The sequence below is a fragment of the Pipistrellus hanaki genome (assembly GCF_964339955.1).
Source record: "Pipistrellus hanaki genome assembly, chromosome: 11".
NCBI lineage: Eukaryota > Metazoa > Chordata > Mammalia > Chiroptera > Vespertilionidae > Pipistrellus > Pipistrellus hanaki.
This window is the reverse complement of record NC_140513.1, coordinates 23,556,734-23,571,350: the sequence shown is the minus strand read 5'-3', so window position 1 is coordinate 23,571,350 and position 14,617 is coordinate 23,556,734. Positions and strand designations below refer to the sequence as shown.

At 45.9% G+C, this 14,617-nt stretch overlaps 1 protein-coding gene across 1 annotated transcript in view; it reads right to left on the bottom strand.

The window, feature by feature from the left end:
* Positions 1-14,617, bottom strand: part of GABBR2 (gamma-aminobutyric acid type B receptor subunit 2) — a 309,555-nt gene that overhangs the window by 205,174 nt on the left and 89,764 nt on the right. Inside the window, exon 2 of the mRNA XM_084898711.1 lies at positions 8,941-9,078. Coding sequence (XP_084754837.1) covers positions 8,941-9,078 — 138 coding nt within the window. The remainder of the gene's footprint in view (positions 1-8,940; positions 9,079-14,617) is intronic.

Below are 14,617 nucleotides of genomic sequence, written 5' to 3'. Positions count from 1 at the left end.
AATAATATTACTCAGACATCTCTAGGGGGCTTACAGTCTGCAAGGTGCTTCTACCTGCTCCACTTTCCCTGTCCTGTCTCTTCCTCTCAATGGCCCTAGAAGAAGGGCAGATTTGGTTAGCCCATTTTGCAGGTAAGATCAGTGAGGCTGTAGGAGTTTGCCAATTAGTCCAAGCCTGTTTTATCAATAAGAGACAGAGAAAGGACAATTACCCAGATTTTATGGATTGCAGGCCTCTGTGCTGGCTACTGTGCCAAACTGCCTCTCTGCCACGCCCAACTGTCCTGAGGTGGCAGCACTGGGCACTGGAATTCACGCTAGGCCTGGGAGAGCATACAACAGGCACAACACTTGTTAAGCGAGGGAATGGACAAATAAATATAAGGACGAGTCAGGGAATGAATGAATGAGTGAACACAGAACACATGCCCTTCCCCACAGAAGATACTGCTGGTATCCCTTCTGAGAGTTCATACTTCCTCTCACCCATTTATATCTAAACCAAAAGCTACCAACTTCTCCTCACCTCACATGTGACATGCCACCTGCTCTCAGAACCAGACTTTACTATTCTAGGCATCCACCGACATGGCCAGAAGGCCCTTCCATAGGCTCTGGTGGTCCTTGGGGTCTCTCCCACCCCCTCTACTTGGCTCACAGGGCATGCCCTTAATATTACTTCTTCTCTTCCCCTACTCCTTTTTTTTTCTCCCTATGAATCTAGAAGGAGGAAGCGTCTCATAGATTATTAATGTGCTAAATGGCCCCTCTGGAGACCAGTGCCAAGAAATGGCTCTGACCCGCCCTGGATTATCGGCCTCCATTCTCTTTCTTAGACAGTAGCTACAGCAAAGTTTCCAGCGGTGCCTAATCACACCGACATTCCTAAATGGTTTCCAGTCAAGTCCATAGTCCCTGTTATCTGCTCCACAGCAAGGGTGTGGCACCACATGGGCTGGCCTGCTGGATTTTTTTCCTTTTCATTCTGGAATGTAAATCACTTTTTAATTAAAGTATAGTTGACATACAATATTATATTAATTTTACGTGTACAACATAATGATTTGACATTTATATACTGTACAAAGTGATCACTGTGAGAAGTCCAGCATTCACCTGTCACCATACAAAGTTATTGCGATATTATTGGCAGTATTCCCTCTGCTATACTTTGCATTCCTGTGATTTAACTCACTGCATCTGAGAGGTGGGCCCTGAAAAGCCTCCATTCTGCTTCTGACGTTATTTTCAGGGTCTGCAGTGCCAGAGTCAACAACCTTTGCTGCTGATGCAAAGCAGGGGGTAATTTTTAAGCACCCATCACTGTAATCAGAGGTCTGAACCAAGGAAAACTTGTCATTGTAACAGCAGCTACTTACTGTTTTATAGTCTATAAAAGTACTTCCATTTTCAAAAAAGAAGAGCCTTCGCTGATTCTCACTATTGCAAGAAATACAGAAGGCTAACTTGCTCTTCTCACATTCCAGGAGGAAAAGGTGAGGCTGAGAGAGATGACTAAGACCATGGTACACCAGTATATTAAAAAGCACTGAAGAGTGAGCCATGGGACTCAGCTCTGCTGTTATTGTAAGAACTTGGGCAAGGTGCTACCTGCTTTGGGCCTCTGTTTCCCAATCTGTATAATAGGGAGACTGAACCAAATGATTATCAAGTCCCTACCAGCTTTGCCTCAGATTCCACAACCCACAGCTATGGAAGAAACAATCTTTTGATTCCTCAGACAACGTATCACTTTAGTAAGATAATCACTTGAGAAAATCAAGTCAGGTGACAACATTCCTGTTCTTATGAAGCAAATGGCATTGACCAATAATTTAAGTGATGCCGGAATTCTGTAAATAGCACAAGGCATGATTTGTGTGTGTGTGTTTTTTTAAATGTTAAAACCAAGCATGATTTAGGGTTTTCAGAAATCAAGTCTTAAATATTCTGGGACATAGTTGTCAACACACCTACAAACGCAGAGTCAACATTCTCCCTCTCCCTCCGCATACCCTCCTTCCCTCCACTCCTGCACACGAGCTTCTCTGGGGAGACAGCCCCATCACACAGACTGAAGTGCTCCTGCCCAGGAAGGGTGTCAAGGGAGTGCCAGGGCAGGCTGGCAGGCAGGGTAGGCTGCCGAGGGGACTCCAGGAGAAATGCATCTACAATTTCATACTAATCTGCTGTGTCTGCCTTTAAAAAAATATTTGGATTTATTTTAATAACGTTAAATAATAAAATACTTTCATCTGTAAAATCAAGTAAAATAGTAAATTGTTAAATCTTGGTTCAAACAATACAATTTAAACAGTGAAAAAGGCAGGATGTAAAGTAGGGGAATTTTGCACAGGAATGGCTGGATATAAAGGCGGCTGCCTTTTAAAGGACAGGCTCAGCGGGATGTGGTTCATGACGAAGTAGTGTTTGCATTTTCCTGAGAGCGGCCCTTTATCCCTTCAGGACTCTGATTTTATTTTCATCAACTAGACTATTTCTGTCTGTAAGCTGAGGCAGCTATCATCACTCGCAAGAAAGAAGGAGCTTTGTCCTGGTCTCTGAGGAGGTCAAAGCCCATCTCGTAGCATCTCTTGTTCCTTCGCTGGGCTCTGCCTCCCTCTCTTGTTCCTTCTGCCCTGCCTCCATCTTCCCCATCCAGCTCCACATCCTCCTGCTTTCCCCCCAGACTCCTATGCTTTCAGAAGGGCAGACTAAGTAAGCTGCTGCTCAAAAAAAGTGCAAAACAGGGTCAGAAGCAAGCCACTTTCAGACCTCTGAGGATAGGTTCTGCGGGAGGTCTGGAAAAATTTTCAAAGGAAACACATTAATTAAAAAGTATTGGGTCCAGCCTAGATGGTTTTGCTCAGTAGGCAGAGCATCCGCCTGTGGACCAAAGGGTCCTGGGTTCCATTCTGGTCAAGGACAGGTACCACAGTTATGGGCTCCTCCCTGGCCCAGGCCCTGGTCAGGGCACATGCAGGAAGCAACCTATTGTGTGTCTCTCTCACATCAATGCTTCTCTCTCTTTCCCTTTCTCTGCCACTCTCCCTAAAAGTCAATGGAAAAATATCCTTAGGGGGGGTTTAAAAAATATATATTGTGTCCACAGATAGTGGGCAAGGGCTGATGCAGAGGTAGAGACCATTTCAGGCCTCCTTTGGCTTTTCTTTAACAAGGAGCTGCAGGTGCAGAGCCATCGGGTCCTCCAAAGTTTGGCAGGCTCTTATGCTCTGCCCTCAGGATCATGGTACAAGCCTGAGACCTAGAAGGCAGGAATCCAGAACTATGCCAGCAAACATTGCCTGGGTGCCACTCAGCATCGGAGCCAGGCCTACACCCGGCCCAGGGTACAGGGGTGAACGAGGCCAGACCCTGACCTTAGGCAGCTCCAGGCCAGGGCAGGTGCAAGCACAGGGCAGCAAACACCTTGGGAGGGGTGTGTGGGTAATGGAGCATAGGGAGGTTGCGCTTCACAGAGAAAGGACAAGCAAGCTGCACCAGGAAGAATGACCATGATCCTGCCAGGTGAAGGGACCATGGCAGAGGCAACAGCCTGTACGAAGCCCTCGGCATGTAGGAGCAGGAGGTGGGCAGGGAGAATGGAAAGGTGATAGAGCACCCTCTTGCCACACCACAGACTGTGGGCTTCATCCTGGCAGCACTAGGATATTCCTCCAGTGCATCCCCTGCTATCTGCTCCACATGGGCAGCTCGAATTGACATTCTCTGGACCAGGAACACTTGTTAGTAGGTCCCAGTGCCTGATGAACTGGCCTTAGAAATCACCTGCTTTACAAGTCTCCAGGAACCAACTGCATCTAATCACCTGAGCTGCTGGTATAGACACAGCAGCAGGTGTGAGCAGTGGGGTGTTCAGTCCTTAACCTGGACCTGCTCAGAACAGAGCCAGAGCATCAACAGGAGCACAACTGTAGACCCTATAAGTGACTCTTACAATATAGTTTGAGAGCTACCATCTTGGTCTGTGCCTACTCAACATAGTAAATATCCCCAACAGCAGGACTGGCTGAGACTGAATGCTTGGGGAATCTCGGGAACTCACTGCTTCACAGCCAGGCAGCTTGCTCCCTGCTGGATGCTTCCAACCACAAGCTCAAACCCTGCTCCGCTCTAACTCTACCAGTTTCGCCTGTTTGTCCCCACCTATATCACAGAGGGGCAGCAAAATCTCTCAAAGAGCCATGCAGCTCTGGAAGTCAATATTCCCTCCTCTTCCCCAGCACCCTGTGTGTTCTCGTCTGAACATTGCTCAGTCTCCAATGGCTAGACCCCGGCCCTTCCCAGATGACTCCAGGCTATGCCCTGGTGTGTCATTCCCATTGCAAGGCCCAGGTCTGAGCCCACACCCTGGGTGGGTCTGACAGAGGGGAGAGAGACAGCCTGCACATCAGACCTTGGCCTCTATGAAGGTCCTTGAATCTAGTTGGACGAGCTGACATGCCCAGTTGCTAAGGTACTCACATCATGACTTAGACAATATTGGCTTCTCAACAAGCAACTATGAATCAAGAAGCCCGGCAAAAGCAAGTTAAATTTAACCAATTTCAGCACCAGGGTGCATTTCACCCCTCTGTCGTGTACATCCCTATTTTTGTAGCACCGGGAAACTGAAACAACTGATTACATATTCCAGGCTGTCTCCCTCAAAGGGAAGTCAGAGCTACTTTTCAATTATACAAATTACACGCATTTTCCCATTTACGAAACTGTTTCAGAGCCCAGTTTTGAATAAGTTAAGGGATTCATCAAGTCCCATGACAGCAGACCTACTCAGCCCTCCACCATCTTTGTAAGCAAGCTCAGCCTCTTAGGAAGGGGACGGGGAGGTCCCCAGAGTCTAGCCCATAACAAACGGGGTTGTGCTCCCTGAGAATCAGGGGGTGGGGTGGGGCAGAAATTAGGCTCCAGGGCTATTTCCCCATCAGGATTTAGATGTTTTTTCCTTCATCTGCAGTGGAGGGTTTCAGGCTCCCAGCCACTTCCCAGCGCTCAGTGAGGATCTCTGTGTACCAGGCTCCATGCTAGACACTGGCAACTGGGAGATGAAGAGAATGTGAGTCCCTGCCCCCAAGAAGCTTACTGTCTAGTAGGGAAGACTGGACATAGAATATACTATTTTCCACAAAATATAAAGACTGTATGCAACACAGAAGCAGTATAGAACCACGTTTCTCAGCTCTCTTTTCACTATCATTCTCACTCTCCCAGTAATTTTTCCTAATCCTGCCCCATTCTTGAAATTCCAATGCCACAAAGAGACTATATGCTATTTATATACTATATGTATGTCTGTCCTGTGCTTTATACATAAAAAGTGAGACATTTTGCTCCCTCCCCACAAAAAAATCAATTTCTACTCCTTGGGGGAGATGGCCTCTATTGAAAAGGCTCTGTTTAGGAAGGAACAACGAATTCACTCTGGGGGCTGGGAGGCGCAGAAGGAAAGGGATCAGGAAAGGCATCCCAGAGGAGGTGGTATCCATCCAGGGTTTTGAAGGATGAGCAGTTCTGAAAGCAGAAAAGGAACTCAGCATCAAGTCTTCCTTGTTGGGCAATCTGAGCTCCTGCCTTACTCTCAGACATTAGTGGTAGCTAGCCTCCAAGATGGTCCCTGGTGATCTTCAGCTCCCACTACAGTTTGTGTAGTAACCTCCCCACACTCACACATTAAGTAAGAGCTAATTTGTATAATTGACAGAAATGATGGCATGCAACGTTTGAAGCTAGATACTACAAGACTCTGCCATCTCTGCCTTGACCTCACTTTGGGGGAAGTCATTCAAGCAGCCCTATGCAGAGACCCACGTGCAGAGCCAGCCACGTGAGGGAACCACACTGGAAGTGATCTTCCAGCCCCAGCCAAGCCTCCTGATGATTCCCAGCCTTCAAATCTCCAACTGGACCCCGAGCATATGGAGCGGACACAAGTCATTATAAATATGATATAATAATAAATGATGATTGTTGTTTTAACCATTAAAATTTGGGGTGATCAGTTACACAGCAATAAATAACTAAAACAATTCCCATCTCATCATCTGGTTCCCTATCTTGTCAACCCCACTAAACAAGGTTGTCTTGTTCACGCTCAAGTCAGCTGGTAATCCAGGAGTGTCCAACATTTTGCTCGCTTCTGCAGCTCCTCAGAGAATTCCAGATAGTCTCAATGAGGCTGTGAGAGGGCCTATAACCTCCCTGAATTCCTCTCTGGGTGAGGATTTCCCAGACAGCTCAAACTCTCATCTGGGGAAAATGTCCCACCTGCCAATCCTTTGTCCTGCCCTCTCTTCCTCCTTCCTCCCATCCTCATTCAGTGGGCATCTAATAAGGTCTATGAAGAGTCAGGCACCAGGAAAAACAGGAGTAATTCAGGTCCAGATTCCATCTTCAAGGAGCTCACAGCCCAGCTAAACATATCCTCACATCTGCAGAGCCCTGAAAGAGGACAGGCAGAGGGGCATGGTGGGGGGTTCTGTGCATGCTCGCTAGAAATAAACAGGGAAGTGAGAAAAATAACTTACAGAGGGCTACTTTAGATAGTGCAGTGAGGAAAGGCTTCCTGGGATAGGCAGCATTTTAAGCTAGGTCACTTAGAATAGGTAGACTGACATACTGGACCCGGGGAGAATGGATGTCTCAGGAGGTGAAAGCAGTGCTGCAGGAAAGCCCAGGAGTGTTAAGAATCGGGGTTCAACCCGCAGAGGAGTAGGAAACAGGGCAGGGTGACAACAATGAAACCAGGAACACGTAGTGCTTATGATGTGCCAGGCAGAGTTGTAATCACTCATTAACTATTTACTCCATACAGCAGCCCTATGAGCCTGTGCCTTCTTACTACCCTGACTTTACAGGGTGACGGACTGAGGCTCAGAGTGGCAGCTCAGAGTGACAGCAGGGTGTGTAGGGAGCTCCTCAGCATTCAGAAAAGGAAGCTCAGAGAAGGGAAGGGACTTGACCAGGGTCTCATGGCTGTGTATAGGCAGGTACCTTGGGGCCAGAAGCCAGGCTCTCAGGGCTCACTGAGCTGTGCTGGCCCCAGTTGTGTGGTTAGGTTTGTACTGTCACATGCAGAGCCGCTTTTCAGGCCTCGTCTTCTGTTGCATCTGCCCACATACAGCATGGCCTTCTCCAGCCACAGCACATGACTCACAATGCCCAAGCCCACACACTTTCACCACCTGCTTTTGCACGCCCAGTTTCCTCTGCCAGCAGTGCTCTCCTCCAGGTCTCTAGCTTTCCAACACCCTCTCCACCTTCACAGTCAGCTCAGCATCACTTCCCTCAGAAACCTTCCTGGTCCCTGGACTGAGTGGGTGGTCCTTTCCTGGGACCTCATCCTCCCTCCTCACACCTCTGTCATGGTTGGCTCCCACTGCCACTCTACCCCCAACATCCCAGGCACGCAGGGCCAGACCCAAGGAGTTCTTCAGTCAATTTGGGCAAGCAGAGTGAAATCGGATCCTCCCTGTGGTTCAGCTCCTGCCCGCCTCTTCATTCTTACTCTCACCACTGGACAACCCACTCACCTTGCTCCAGCCCCACTGCCCTCTTTTCTGTTCCCTGAACACACCAGGTTCTTCCCCATCACAGGTGTTCTACATTTGCCTTTCTATCTGTAAACATGGTGCTCTTCACCCAACCAGTTCCTCCTCATGCTTCAGGTCTCAGCTCACCTCCTCCAAGAAGATTTTTCTGACTGCCCCAAGGCAGTCACTATTTACCTCCTCACCCTATTTATGTCTATCATAGCCCAGTTTCCTTACCATAGTCTTACCTCATGGACCAGAGTGCCTAAGTTTAAATCATGGCTCTATTACTATGAGCCATGGGGTTTTCTGACAAATTACTTAGCTTTGTGTACTTCAGTTTCCTTATCTATGAAATGGGGATGATAATAGTGCCTACAGCATGGAACAGTTATCAGGATTAAATGAGTTAATGCATGTAAGTGCTCAGAACAGTGTCTGGTATGTAATAAACATGACATGTATAATATTATACAAGTGTTAGCTCTTAGTATTATTATTTGTTTATTTGCTTACTGCCTGCATCCCTCTTAGAATGTAGGCTCCCAAAGGGTAGAGACAATGTCTGTCCTGTTTGCACTATATATCCAGTGTCTACCAAAATTCTACACACACAGTAAGTTGCCCATTATACTTTTGGTTGGATGATGGAGTAATGGATGATGGATGGATGAACAGATAGATGGCTGGGTGATGGATGGATGGATGGATGGATGGAGCAAAGAAGTAAAACATGTTCGTAGGCAAGCACTCATCCCAAATAGTCACATCTTTCTATACTCTTCTCTCTCATACTCCAAATAACAGCTAGCACCGGTGAATGCTGCCTACAACAGACTACACACACTCACTGGTGGAACTTTCAACAGTGCATAACATTTGCCCGTATAAAGAGTAAACAACTTGCCAGTAGCCCCAGGAAAGGCTTACCAGAGGAGAAAGGCAGTCTTAGTAGACAAGAGAACTTCAGTTGGGGGAGGGGAAGAGGGAAGTTTGGTAAAGGACAATCTGGTTAAGGGAAAAGAGAGAGCAGGGCCCTGAGTTCTGAAGGTCCAGTGTGCATCTGAAAGGTGAGTTGTCTGGAGAAACGGAGGCAGAATATATGGCAGGGACAGATGACACTGGACAGGCAGATTGGCAGGATGCTGATGGCCCTGAGAATCAGGCTAGGGAGTCACTGAAAGATTTCAAACACACAGAGGTGGCCATGCCAGGAGGGGCCAGAATGTCAGGCCAAGAGGTGGGGCGAGTGGCTGTGCAATCACTAGGAAAGGGTGAGCCAGGGCTTAATCCGGGCAACTTAGAAACCATGTTGGGCAAGGAACCATTCCTGCAAAAGATTTGTGGACAATCAAGAGAGTCCCCCAAACAAAGGCAGTTTGGACCTTACCTGCACAAGATTCCAGCCTTGGAGGGACTCTGCGATGATGGACGTAACAGATGGACAGACGCCTCCAAACACCATCAAGTGGTTTGGCCCGTATTTTATTGCATCGTAGAAGGCTTTCAATCCTTTTGCATTATCACACTGGGGAGCAACACAGAGAAAGAGAAACCCAAATTAGAAACTGCTTTCCCCAGGGGACAGAGCCCAATAGTGGATTCACACAAACAAATCTGCCTCATGGGAAACCTTCTGGGTTTTAGTTCTTTCATCGGTGGGCCTCTCTCTAAGCCAGCCCTGAGCCTGTGCTATAAGCTGAATGAAGTATGATCTTGGCATCCCCCATCTTAGCTCCCAAATGCCTCCCTTTTAGGGTCATTTATATTAAGGATGGTTATTACTTAAAAAGCAGACAATAACAAATGTTATTGAGGATATGGAGAAATTAGAACCCTCATGCAGTTCTGGTGGGAATGTAAAATGGTGTAGCTGCTGCAGAAAACAGTACGGCAATTTCTCAAAAAGTTAAACAGAATTACTATATGATCCAGCACAGCACCTCTAGGTGTATATACTCCAAAGAATCAAAAGCAACTCCAACAGATATTTGTACACCCGTGTTCATAGCAGCATTAATCATAGTAGCCAAAAGGTAGAAACAACTGAAATGTCCATCAACAGATGAATGAGCGAACACATTGTAGTATATCCATACACTGGACTATTATTTAGCCTTAAGAATTAAGGAAATTGATATATGTTACAACATATATAAACCTTAAAGACATTACACTAATTGAAATAAGCCAGATGCCCAAAGACAAATACCGTGTGATTCCACTTATATGAGGTGCCCAGAGTAGTCAAATTCAGAAAGACAGAAGTTAGAATGGTGGTTGCCAGGGGCTTGAAGGGGGGGGGGGGGGTGAGGGTGAGTGTTTGTTTGGTACAGTTTCAGTTTGGGTGATGGTAACATTATGGAGATGGATGATGGTGATGGTAGCACAACAATGTGAATGTACTTAATGCCAATGAACTGTACCTACACCTAAAAATGGATAAGATGGCATATTTTATGTTATGTATATCTTATCACAATATAAAAGGATAAGCAGAAGAGGAGAAGGAAAAGGTGGGGAGGGGGGGGGGGAGGAGGAAGAGAAGAAGATGAATCAAAATAGATAAATTCGTTCGGCAAACACTGCCAAGCACAGCTCTGTGCTCAGCCCATGGCTGGATGCTAAGGAAACAAAGTTGGACACAGTCCCTGCCAAGGAGCTCACATAGGAGAAAGGAAAATTGCCGACTACAGCAGATCCTGGAGATCTACCACAGAAATGTAAGAGGATCAATGTCCATGAATGTTAGGAGTCAGTAGGCTGGCTCACTTCCCACCTCCCCCACCGCCACATCTCTCATCAAGCCCAGAGGTCATCTTTTCCTTGGACAGAGACTCTGGCTCCCCTGGGGCTCAGTGAAGGCCACTCACCACCTGGCAGTCCTTGTAAAACAAAAATTAGTCCATCTTACTCTTCTGCTTTCCATGCACTTAAAACCCAAACTCTTATCAGAATACGATTTTCAAAAGGTTATAAACATCAATCTCATGAAGATCAATAGTGGGTACATATCACCCTTTTATTTAACTCATGGATAAATGTATCCGCAAGATGACAAAGTGGATTCAAAAGGAAATATAATATACAGGGATTTTTATAGTGAACTAGTGGCCTAGCCTGCACCCTTTCCAATCAGGGACCCCTTGGGATATGTCTGACTGCCAGTTTAGGCCCAAGGGATCAGGCCTAACCTGGCAGTCGGACATTCCTCTTGCAATCTGGGACCACTGGCTCCTAACTGCTCATCTGCCTCTCTGCCTAATTGCCCCTAACTGCCTCTGCCTGCCTGCCTGATCATCCCTAACTGCCCTCCCTTGCCAGCCTGATCTCACCTCTAACTGCTTTAAAACCTCTCCTCAGTCCCCACCTTAGGTTCTGCCTTCGCAGTTTACCCAGGTTCTGATTAGTTGGTTTCTATGCCAGTCAGTATCAAAAGCTCCGCCTCCTAGGCAGCCATTGGCTCTTCGCAGTTCACCCAGATTTGGTTCTGAGTGGTCAGTTTCTATGACAGTCAGCATCTCCGGGCCTATCTCTGGGCCTGATCAGAGAAGCAGACTGATCAGCAGCCCCCATGGAGGCCCAGAGAGAAAGCCAGGCACGCTACTGACCAGGACCTGAGAGAAAGAAAGAGACAAGGGCTGTTCTACAGCTGCCACAGAGGCTACAGATTAAACCTTGTTTCTCTCTCCAGGCCTCTCTCCAGGCCTGATCTGCAACCCCCTCAGCAGTCAGTGCTGGGTCATCTTGGCAACCCAACACTAACTCTAGGACTGACTTCCAGTCTTCAGTCAAGCCTTCAGTTGTTATGGTCACTGCCTATATATATTTATATAGAAAAATAACAAATTAGATACAAAACTGGTTAATGTCCTTCTGGGCAATTTTTCTGTGGGGACAGAAAAAAGATAATTAGAAACCAGCACAGCCCTAGCCTGCTTGCTCAGTGGTTAGAGCCCTTGGACCAAATTGTTGGTCTGGTCAAGGTCAAGTACCTCAGTTGAAGGCTTGATCCCCAGCACAGTCCAGGATGCAAAAGGGAGGCAACCAATCACTGTATCTCTCTCACATTGATGTTTCTCTCTCTTCTCCCCTTCCTCATTCCCCTCCATTCTCTCTCTCAAAAAAAAACACACACACCACAAAACACACATATATATATATACACACACACACACACAAACCCAGCACATTCTACCAGTTTTATTTATTTATTTATTTTAATATATTTTATTGATTTTTTACAGAGAGGAAGAGAGAGGGATAGAGAGTCAGAAACATCGATGAGAGAGAATCATCGACCGGCTGCCTCCCGCACGCCCCCCACTGGGGATGTGCCCGCAACCAAGGCACATGCCCTTGACCAGAATCGAACCCGGGACCCTTCAGTCCGCAGACCGACGCCCTATCCACTGAGCCAAACCGGTTTCGGCGACATTCTACCAGTTTTAGAGAACTATAAGATGTCTGAGCTTTAAATTCCCCCAGTCAGGTGACCCTCAGGGCTGTTGGAAAATGCCCTGTTAGTCTGTCTATACAATAACTTTGCATTATTTATAAATGTTGGTATGATATTCTTAACCTTCCTTATCATAATGGGTACAAGAAGCCACAGGACTCAGCCCTACCTCTCACTCTGATGTGATTTCTCTCCACTCTTCTCCTTGCTTACCCAGCACAGACTTACCAGCCTCCTTTTTGTTTCTTGAAATTGAAAGCAATTTCCTTCTTGCTCCGGGGACTTTGCACTTGCTGTTTTCTCAAGGAATAATATTCACGTGGTTCTCAAAATGGCTCACTACTTATCATCATTCTGGTCTCAGCATAGCTCTTACTTCCTCAGTGAAGTTGTTACCACTACCCCCCTTTCCCCAATGGCCCCTGCTCCCAGTCACTTAACAGGCCACACTATTTATTGTCTTAAAATAGTTCCTAAAATTATCTGAAATCATTTTTTTTCTATTTTTTTGTCTGCCTGTGTATTTGCTGAACTCTCAACTAGAATGCAAGGTCCCCGAGGGCAATGATGTTTATTATGTTTTCACTGCTGTCTCCCCAGAGCTTGGAAGGGGCTCAATCAGGACTCAGTAAGAAGCTGTTGAATGCCCGAAGGAGCACAGTGATGTTCTCCCTGTATCTGCTTTCTCTCCTCTCTTTCTACTTCCATGTGTCTCTCCTGATTCTTGTCTTCCTCTGCATCCTCTGCCTTCCTCTTTCTTTCTGTTCCCCCTCCCTTTTCTTAAAAGTGACCATAATGTGGGACAGAGTGGATTAGTACCTGTTGCTCCTTCCTTGTTTATTTGAGAGACTCAGGACAGTAGTCACGGTGGGTGCTAAAAGGGATAGAAAAATGAGTCTAACACAACTCCTGGCCTCAGGAAGCTCACTGTCTGGTACAGGTAGTGAGACAGGGGCACAGGTGGCATGCCACATGGCAGACAGTGCTCAGTACTGGAGACAGACAGATCCAGGCTATGGACACCACAGCAGCAATCAGGGACGGCTCTGGGGGCGGTACACTCGAGACTGAGTGAGGAGGGCAAAGTGGACTGGGCTAAGGCTAATGAGGACTCTGGTGCTAGGCTAGGGAGTTTGGATTGTAGCCTATAGAGAATCAGGAGAGAATTCCATTAAAAAATTTTAATTTAATTTTTAAATTGGCCAGGTTATTTATTTTATTTTTTTATTTTTGCCAGGAAGGAAAGAGAGAAAGCAAAAAGAAGAGAAAAAAAGGAAGAGAGGGAGGAGGGAGGAAAGATTAAAGATTAAGCTACTATTTCTTGGGGCCCTCGATTAATTGTCCCTGTTCCTTGATGGAAAGCAATACTTCCCACCCTTAGCACAAGCAGACAGAACAGAGCAATTCATGTTTTAATTATTTCTATCATGATTTACGAAATCATTTCCCATTTTAATACATTCTAATAATGATTATAACTTGTTTTCTAATCTGTAGCTAATGACAATGATAATGCAGTGCCACAAGATTTATAATAAAACTTGCACTAAAAATATTAGCAACAATAAATTAATTAATGCTTGTTTGCTCAGCAAACATTTCCCCAGTACCTAGCCCATGCAAGATTCTATATTAATAATGATGTCCTGGCTTCTCACAAATTGACAACTTCTGAAACCTGACAATATTTGACAACTAATATTTGAGCTAGAAGAATCTTTCAATGTTCAAAAATGTTTAACCAACTCAGTTTGCACCAAGCTGGGTATAGAAGGCAGAATTCTGGCCCCCATGAATTTTGCCCCTTGGTCTTACTCTCATGAATGTTGTTACATGACAAACAGGGCTTTGCAGAGATAATTAAGGTTATAAGTCAGCTGACCTGAAAGTATTACCCAGGTAACTCAAAGTAATCAATCCTGAAAAGCAGAGATCTTTTCTGACTGGCAGCAGAGGGGGAAACCAGACATTCAAAGAATGAAATAAATTTGATGTGCCTTTGTTGGCTTGAAGATGAGGGGGAACACATGGCAAAGAAATGGGAACCTCAGTTTTACTATTGCAAGAAACTGAATTCTGCCAACAAACTGAATGAGTCTGGCCTACATATAGAACCCAGCTCAGCTAACCTTGATTTTGACCTTGTTCCTGAACAGAGGACCTAGCAGGGTCACAGTACCTAAACTTCCGGCCAGTGGACTTGAGACAATATACAGTTGTGGTCTAAACCACTAGACTTATGGTAATTTATTACAGCAGCCATAGACAACTAATACAGAAAAGTAAATTTTTAAAAAAATATATTTTATTGATTTTTTTACAGAAAAAAAAGGGAGAGGGATAGAGAGTTAGAAACATCGATGAGAGAAAAACATCAATCAGCTGCCTCCTGCACACCTCCTACTGGGGATGTGCCCGCAACTAAGGTACATGCCCTTGACCAGAATCGAACCTGGGACCCTTCAGTCTGCAGGCTGACGCTCTATCCACTGAGCCAAACTGGTTTTGGCCAGCAAAGTAAAATTTTAAAAATAAGAATAACCTCTTATTTCAAGTTAAGTGTGTTCCATATAAAGAGCTCTCCTTAATATATAGATGAGATCTTTCA